We start from the raw sequence: 10,000 nt of genomic DNA on the forward strand, positions 1-10,000 counted from the left end.
ATTTTTTATATACCATTTTTTATATATATTTTTATATGGCAAATTATGTACATTTTTTGTATGTACCACTTACGTTTTTCTCTCTTTATTAATGCTTTCATACATGTTTTTATATGCCACTTTCTATATATATTTTTATATGGCAAATTGTGTGCATTTTTTTATGTACCACTTACGTATTTTTTTAATTATTCCTTTTATCCTCTTTTTTTTTTATTTTTTTTTTAATTTTTGATGTTTCAAAAGGGCGGGAGAAAGAGTATAAAAGAGGATAAAAGTTATTGAAAAATAACTTCTTCAATAGTTAAGGAATTTTATATTAATAAAATATCTGAGAGACGTTATTAGTTAGCTGATGAGAGAAATATAAGTCTTAGGAGAGAGAGAGAGGAGAGAGAGAGAGAAGAGAGAGAGAGAGAGAGAGAGAGAGAGGGGGGGTGGGCTTAAGTATCCCTCGGTGGTCATTTTCGTTGACTACTGTTAATAACGGTATGAAGGATCATTAACTTATCCAGCCTCTGTTAGCCTTGGCCTGCCCTGATCACATTTTGGCTTTCAATCACTAATAAAATGATAATAAAAATATGATAATAAAGATAACTATGGAAGAATAAATGCTAATTGTTCTGTCAAGATGAGGTTCTGCTGATTTTGTTATTATTATTATTATTATTATTATTATTAGGGATTAATAATAATAATAATAATAATACTAGCAGCAGTTTCCAGTTGAAGTTTCATGTATGTTAATTGGTAAGTGTTACTTACGCAGACATTGCGATATTATCATTACCAACTTTACAAAAATATTGTTTAAATGAAATAATAGATTTGATATAAATATATAGATATTGAAATTCAATTAAGATAATTATATTACTATTCAATTATTACCAACCTCACAACAAATATTTACTGAACAGTAAGTATTTTTTACTGAATTAATAGAGAAATTTATAGATATTAATATTCAATTATTATTAGATATATTGCTATTCAATTATTACCAACCTCACAAAAAAATTTACTGAACACTAAGTATTTTTTACAGAATTAATAGAGAAATATATAGATAATCATATTCAATTATTAATAAATATATTGCTATTCAATTATTACCAACTTCATAAAGAATATATTTACTGAACACTGAGTATTTTTTACTAAATTAATAGAGAAATATATAGATATTAATATCAATTATTATTAAATATATTGCTATTCAATTATTACCGACTTCACAAAAAATATATTTACTGAACACTGAGTATTTTTTACCTAATTAATAGAGAAATATATAAATATTAATATTCAATTATTATTAAATATATTGCTATTCAATTATTACCCTCAAAAAATAAATATATTTACTGAACACTATTTTTTACTGAATTAATAGAAAAATATATAGATATTACTATTCAATTATTATTAAATATATTGCTATTCAATTATTACCCTAAAAAAAATATATTTACTGAACACTAAATACACGCAGGAAATTCGAAGTACCGCTAATGAGAAAGGTTTACGCAGCCCCTCCTATTATCCTCAGCTAATACCCTGAATTCATTAATGTCCCTATAAGAAACTCCACGTCATTATTGATTAAATCCTCCCAGACGAATTCTTCGAAAGGAATGGGACCCCGGATACGAGTGACATGCTTTGCAAGAAGAGTCCCACCAAATCCTATGCCCTCAGAAACCTCCCTTGTCTTCTTTGGCACAGTTGACACAGTAAGTTGCTGCTGCTGCTGCTGCTCTCTCAAGGAAGAGGAGGAGGAGGAAGATAGGGAGGAGGAGGAAGAGGAGGAGAGGGGTGGGGGGGTTAGATCTCGTTGCATGGGCCAGTGTCAAGTTTAGCGTGGTCGGGTGAGGAAGTGCGCTCCGGGGGCTCTAGCCCCGCTATTTTCAAGCGGTTACTTTTTTTTTTTTTCGTAATATTGTGAATAGCTGGTTTTATCTCTGTGTTTTCTCTGCCACTTTTCGTACACGCCTATTATATATCTATCTATCTATATATATATATATATATATATATATATATATATATATATATATATATATATATATATATGCTTTATATTTATACATTTATGTATATATGTATATATATATTATACATATACATATATATATATGTATATATATATATGTTGTATGTTTATACATAGATACATATATACTGTATATTTATACATATTTGGATATATATGTAGGTATGTATGTATGTATAAATATACAATATACTGTATATACAATATGCATATATATACACTATATGTGTATATATATATTACATATCCGCTCTCTCTCTCTCTCTCTCTCTCTCTCTCTCTCTCTCTCTCTCTCTCTCTCTCTCTCTCTCTCTCTCTCAGTGTAGTCTTTCTATCTGAATTTGGCAAAGTGTTCAGTTACGACGGAAAACTCCAGTACGAAAATATGGGCAGTGACGAGAGGACAGTGCTCTTAACTTGATTGGTTTGTTATCATTCATGACAGCCGTGTGGAGGAGAGGCCTTCCTCTCTACTGTTTGTAGACCTAAACAATTCACTCTGTACAGGAAAATATTTCATATATAAAAGTTGTAACTTTTAATATTATATATATATATATATATATATATATATATATATATGTATGTATATGTATTACATATGTTGTATATACATGTTCATATATATATATATATATATATATATATATATATATATTTATATATATATATTTATATATGTTCTAATATATATATATATATATATATATATATATATATATATATATATATATATGTGAGTGTGTGTGTATAGAAATGTATGTATATTTAGATATACTCTATGTGCTGTACTGTCACACAAATTTTGACTGCTTAGGTTCGAATCCTTGTCTTGTCAGAAATTCTTTTCATAAAAGGAATTTCCCTTTGGGCCTTAGATTCTGAGGCAGAGCGTATTAATACATATTTAAATGAAATTCACTAGTTTTTTCTTATAAATTTTATATATATATATAGTATATATATATATATATACATATATATATATATATATATATATATATATATATATATATATATATATATATATATGTTCATATGTGTAGATATGTATGTTCATATATATTTATGTATCTATATGTGTTCATATATATATATATATATATATATATATATATATATATGCATATATGTATACTGTATATATATATATTTGTTATTTGTATTACATTAAGAATTATTTTCACCTTATTGACTCTCAAGTTCAATGACCTCAAAATTTCCTTTTTTTTTTTTTTTTTTTTTTTATATATATATAAAAGTAACCTATATCCTTCATTAAATTCACCTAATTGGGTGTTGAATTCTTAAGATCTATAAAATCTTCTTTTAAATGCCTTAATTCAACCTTTTGAATCCCTTAATTCTGCTTTTTAAATGCCTTAATTCTACCTTTTCAAAGCCTTAATTCTACCTTTTCAAAGCCTTAATTCAACCTTTTAAATGCCTTAATTCTGCTTTTTAAATGTCTTCATTCTACCTTTTCAAGGCCTTAATTCAACCTTTTAAATGGCTTAATTCAACTTTTTAAATGCCTTAATTCAATTTTTTTAATGCCTTAATTCAACCTTTGGAATGCCTTAATTCTGTTTTTCAAATGCCTTAATTCTACCGTTTCAAAGCCTTAATTCAACTTTTTAAATGCCTTAATTCAACCTTTTAAATGCTTTAATTTTACTTTTTAATTGCCTTAATTCTATACTTTAAATTCTTTAATTCTACCTTTAAAATGCCTCAATTCCACAATTTAAATGATTTAATGCTAATGAATAGCTGGTTTAGTCAGTTCTAAATTACAATTGATTTCGCGTTCCTTCCCTATCTGATAGACTTGTGTCTCAACTTATGAATTGACTCCGACCTCAAGTTCCCTAATTTGAATCGAATCATTCTTCCCCAACTTCGCTCCGTGGAAGTTAGTGGTCATCAAGACAACAGTTCAGGGTTGGGAGGACCAACTTCTTTTCAGGTCTCTGGAAGTTTCCTTCTCCTCGATCTTTCTTAATATCTGTCAAACGAAGTTAGGAGTGGGTAATGCCTCTGCCATGGTAGAACGAGTGCTTTTTCAAGATGGTTTGCCAATTATTCGTGTTATCTGTCTTGTCTCATTCTGGCCTAAATGTTCTTTACTTACTTTGACTCCCAATGCCAGAAATATATATGTATATATATATATATATATATATATATACAGTATATATTTATATACATATATATATATGTATATATATATATATGTATATATATATATATATATATATATATATATATATATATATATATATATATATATACATACAGTATATATTTATATACATATATATATATATGTATATATATTATATATTTTTTTTTCTATGAGTCACATTTGCACCGAGTCACAGCGGTGCCCTATTAGCTCGGAAAAGTTTCCCACTAGCTGATTGGTTAGAATGATATTTCCCAACCAATTAGTTAACTTTTACGAGCTAAAAGGGCACCCCTGCGAGTCGGTGCAAATGCGTCTTATTAAAAAAAAAAAAGAAAATTGAGTATAGCGGTTCTCCCCCCCCCCCCCATTCCCGCTGATTCTCATTTTGTGTGTGTGCTAATAAGATATCTCGAGGACAGATGAACGGATTTCCATGAAACTTGATAATGTCATTTATTAAACGAACTTCACATGACTAACTTTGTGCAGAAATTGGTGTTTTTATCAACGTTTGGGGTTTTGAAACTCAAAACATCATTCTTTTCATCTGACGTTATTTGCATTATCTGGTGTTTGGTCCATCTCCCCTATATATTAAAGAGCAAGTGTCTGGATATATATATGTATGTATATATATATATATATATATATATATATATATATATAGATATATATATATATATATATATAATTATGTGTGTATATATATGTGTATGTATATATACATATATATATATATATATATATATATATATATATATATGTGTGTGTGTGTGTGTGTGTGTATTTATGTGTATATATATATATATATATATATATATATATATATATATATATATATATTTATATCCGGCCACGCTCAGCGGCATTGCCAGACATATAACCAATCATTCCGGTAGGGTGTAGAGGGAGTAGTCATACCCTGGTGAGATGGTGTGATGCGTGTGTGTGCATATCTATCTAAATGCTTAACAGTCACTTTTGATGGGTCGCGTACACCAATATATTATAAAATATATATTAAAATGCAGGATGCTCCTCCTTCGTGTCTCATCATCAAAAAGTACACCTTTTGCCCCCCAGCTTCCCTCGTGCGTGATAGGTCAAACGAATCTCTTAATTTCCCGTGATCGCCTGAAGACATTAACTCTCGTTTAATCCAGAGATTGACATTCTATAAATAATATACAGCGTTTCGTCATCCTATTGATTTTCAAATGGAAAGAGTTCGTATAAGAGTTAATAAGTGACCTGAAATAGTTCGTATAAGAGTTGATGAGTGACCTGAAATAGTTCGTATAAGAGTTAGTAAGTGACCTGAAATAGTTCGTTTAAGAGTTAATAAGTGACCTGAAATGGGTCGTATAAGAGTTAATAAGTGACCTGAAATAGGTCGTATAAGAGTTAATAAGTGACTTGAAATAGTTCGTATAAGAGTTGATAAGTGACCTGAAATAGTTCGTTTAAGAGTTAATAAGTGACCTGAGGACTCTTACTGTTTCATGTTCTTTGATATAGTGTTGGAGTATTGGATTAAGATTCTTTCTATATAATCTTTGAATGGGTCATATAATTAACTCCAGAAATGTTATTATTTATGATTATTATTATTATTTTTATTATTATTATTATTATTATTATTATTATTATTATTACTTGCTAAGCTACAACCCTAGTTCGAAAGACAGGATTCTATAAGCCCAAGGGTTCCAACAGGGAAAGTAACCCAGTGAGGAAAGGAAATAAGGAATCAGATAGAATAGTGTGCCTGAGTGTATAATCAAACGGTAGTATTTTGGAATAAAGTTATTTTTTATGTATTAATATTTGTGTTTATAAAAATTATAATTAAGGCGTTAAATTCTGTATGTACCTCGTTAAGCAATGTCTTATAATATTTTTTCTTCTTCTCTTGCATTTATACTGGACGTTACCAAAGCTCTATTTTTGGTGTTGGTGATTAACTGGCGTGTGCTAAATTCCCTTATTTTATATTCCAGTTCTTGAAGAAAGTAGTCTATTTGTATATAGTTCTATCCGCTGAGTTAGCACCCATTGCCTGGCCCTCCTTGGTCCTAGTTTCGATGGAGAGTGGGCTTGGGCGCTGATCATTTGTATAGGTAGTAGGTTGGCCAGGGCACTAGCCACCCGTTGAGATACTACCTCTAGAGAGAACCAGCAACCCGTTTAGATACTAATGCTAAAGATATATTGGATCCTTTGACTGGCCAGACAATACTACATTATATCCTCTCTGGTTACGGTTCATTTTGCCTTTACCTACACAGACACTGAATAATCTGGCCTATTCTTTACAGATTCTCCTCTGTCCTCATACATTTGACTACACTGAGATTACCAAACAGTTCTTCTTCACTCAAGGGGTTTACTACTGCACTGTAGAGAAATTACTAACGGTATAATTGTTTCGGTTATTCCCCCCCCCCCCTTTTATGTGGGTTCGATGTTACCTCTCATAAAAGTGGGAAAAGATGCAGACAAAGAAGAACATTGGTGGTTTGACCTTGCTGCGATGAAGTATAACCGGAACAATTATATCGTTAGTATTTTCTATACAGTGTAGTAATTAACCCTTTGGGTGAAAAAGAATTGATTGGTAACGTCAGTGTTGTCAGGTGTATGACAGAGGAGAATCTGTAAAGAATAGGCCAGAATATTCAGTGTATATGTAGGCAAATGAAAAATGAACCGTAACCAGAGAAAAGGATCCAATGTTTAGTCCATTTCTTTTAGTAAGGCAGATTTGCACCGACTCGCAACGGTGCCCTTTTAGCTCGGAAAAGTTTCCTGATCGCTGTTTGGTTAGAATTATCTTGTCCAACCAATCAGCGATCAGGAAACTTTTCCCAGCTAAAAGGGCACCGCTGCGAGTCGGTGCAAATATGCCTCGCTAAAAGAACGGAGTATAGTACTGTCTGGCCAGTCAAAGGATCCAATATCTCTCTACCGGTAGTATCTCAACGGGTTGCTGGTGCCCTGGCAAACCTGCTATTTGTACATATGATCAGCGCCCAAGGTCAAACCAGCAATGTACAATTAACCTAATGCGTGTTGGTCAGCGAAGGCAATAGAACTGTTATTGGGTTTTCCCGTTGCATACGCGTCGGACCTCTGTGTGCGATGCTTGCAATAGCTTTTTATAAAATACGAAGATACTGTCACAGTGAGCCTTAATTGCTGACGATGCATTTACCAAAATTACTTCACGTCCATCAACGTTCGTTAGCGCAAGGAGGAACGTCATGCGGATGTGTCAAACTGTTTTCGCCGTTCGATAGATCGAATTTTTTACGTTCATTACAGTTTTTCCTGTCCGAAGGTGTGTGTTTTTTTTTTTTTTTTTTTTTTTTTTGGTGCGCTGGAAATATTTTTTATTTAATTAAAAAGCAATTGTTTTTTTTCCACAGCCAATTACTTTTAAGCTGATATATATCTATAAGGCAATACCAAATTCGTTAAGTATAGAATAATACGTGTTTAAAGGTTTAAAGGCCGCTCATGAATGGCTGAGATAAGGCAATGCCATAGAGACTGACCATATATATATATATATATATATATATATATATATATATATATATATATATATATATATATATATATGAGATCAGCGCCCAAGCCCCCTCTCCATCCAAGCTAGGACCAAGGAAGGCCAGGCAATAGCTACTGATGACTCAGCAGATAGACCTATAGACTCACTCAACCCCCCCCCCTGCCTTAGCTCACAATGATGGTGAGGTTGCAGCGACCAAAGAAACTACCAAGTTTGAGAAGGACTCGAACCCCAGCCTGGTGTTCACCTGTCAGGGACGTTACCACATCAGCCACACAAATATTTCCCATTATTGTAATTTTACCTTTATTTTTTTTTTCATTTTATTCGTATTCCATACATCCTTTTTTTTTTATTTTGCAAGTAATCATAATCTGGCCATTTTTAACCCATGAAGACATGAAACTTGAGAATTTTCCAATAATATATTTTCTTCATAAAAATAAACATCTTTATAGTGCCTTTTTGCTCACTAAATCCTATGTAATTTGCGAATCAGTTTTAATTGCGTAATGTAAACTTCTGCTAAATCATCTTCTCAAGAATGTTATAGACTATGTAATACTTGTTAACAAATTTTCTAGTCAATAAAAGTAACTCGCTTTTATATTTGGCTTGCTGAAGTTTGTATACTCTCCCTAGAGTCTGTCAGTCAGGGATACATGATAAAAAAAAAATCATTCAAGCAGAGTGATTAAGAATGAATTTTTATGCTGCATAAATTGTCGTCATTCTTACTAATTTATTTGTCTTTGGGAATCCATAAAATAATAATGAAAGTATCACGGATAAATTGGGATAATTGGATTAAAGGTCTTTCAATAATTCATTTGCAAAGGCAAAGTAAATTGGCATATAATTCTACTCGAAAAAGTATATATCACGATAATCTTGTAATGCATAAACCAGAAATAACTATTTGATCGACGAATTATTCAGAGGGGTAGAATTTTCCAACGAAAAATAAAGATTTATTAGGATTAACTGAAATATATATAACCTTGTAAACCAAGTAGTTGTTACATGAAACATTCATCATCTTTAGACAATTCTAAATGAATAAAACAAGCAATACTGAAGTAACATTAGTGAATCCTTAAGATATCAATTTACTATTTTGGTAGAATTTTCCAAAAAAAAAAATAAAGATTTCTCAGGACCAACTGAATTATATATTACATTGTAAACCAAGTGGTTGTTACATGAAACTTTCTCTTGTTGTAGACAATTCTAAATAAATAAACAAGGAAAACTGAAGTAACATTAGTAAATCCTTAAGATAACAATTTACTATTTTTGTGAAACGTCTCAAATGCATCGAGAATACTATACAAGCTAATATAACTGTTTTGCTTCCCCTTCCTGGATCACAAAATTAATTTTGTTTTATTAATTATCTTTTTGTAGATCATGTTAATTTGCAAATTTCACGCATAGTTTCACGTGGTAGATGTGATATGAATTCGCTAGGATATTTTGTACCAGTTTCCTTTATGTATGTACCGTAGCTGAGTCTAGTTTCCCCCCTCGTTTGATTTATGGTCTCACCGGAGTCCAAACAGCCACATAATGTATATCCCCTGAATATATCTCCCCAATTCTATCTTTTTAATCTCCTCGTCCCACACATACGATGCAACTACTACATTCCAACAGTTTAAAACGTTTTACTTTTATCCATTGTTCTCTAGTCTTGGGTAGTGCCATAGCCTCTGTACCATGGTCTTCCACTGTCTTGGGTTAGAGTTCTCTTGCTTGGAGGTACACTCGGGCACACCATTCTATCTTGTTTCTCTTCCTCATGTTTTGTAAAAGTTTTTATAGTTTATATAGGAAATATTTTAATGTTACTGTTCTTAAATTGTTTTATTTTCTCTTGATTCCTTTCCTCACTGGGCTATTTTCCCTGTTGAGGCCCCAGGCTTATAGCATCCTGCTTTTCTAACTAAGGCTGTAGCTTAGCAATTAATAATAATAATAATAATAATAATAATAATAATAATAATAATAATAACAACAGCAATAATAATTTTATCCCTTTTTAATCTCCTCGTCTATCAAATAGGATGAAAACACTACGTTCCAACAGTTTAAGACATTTTTTTACTAATTTTTAACATCCACACGTCATCTTTCAGGCTTCCATACACTCATTCTATCTTACAAATTGTTTGCA

General features: G+C 31.1%; 2 protein-coding genes across 2 annotated transcripts in view; one reads left to right on the plus strand and one right to left on the minus strand.

Moving 5' to 3' along the window:
• The window catches only part of LOC137632424 (uncharacterized), a 13,948-nt gene extending 13,843 nt beyond the window's left edge, over nucleotides 1–105 (minus strand). Inside the window, exon 1 of the mRNA XM_068364357.1 lies at nucleotides 74–105. Coding sequence (XP_068220458.1) covers nucleotides 74–105 — 32 coding nt within the window. The remainder of the gene's footprint in view (nucleotides 1–73) is intronic.
• Nucleotides 106–6,714: 6,609 nt separating this feature from the next.
• LOC137632425 (cGMP-dependent 3',5'-cyclic phosphodiesterase-like) overlaps nucleotides 6,715–10,000 on the plus strand; it is a 105,343-nt gene continuing 102,057 nt past the window's right edge. Inside the window, exon 1 of the mRNA XM_068364358.1 lies at nucleotides 6,715–6,810. Coding sequence (XP_068220459.1) covers nucleotides 6,715–6,810 — 96 coding nt within the window. The remainder of the gene's footprint in view (nucleotides 6,811–10,000) is intronic.

The sequence above is a fragment of the Palaemon carinicauda genome, chromosome 41, assembly GCF_036898095.1.
Source record: "Palaemon carinicauda isolate YSFRI2023 chromosome 41, ASM3689809v2, whole genome shotgun sequence".
Classification (NCBI taxonomy): Eukaryota; Metazoa; Arthropoda; class Malacostraca; order Decapoda; family Palaemonidae; genus Palaemon; species Palaemon carinicauda.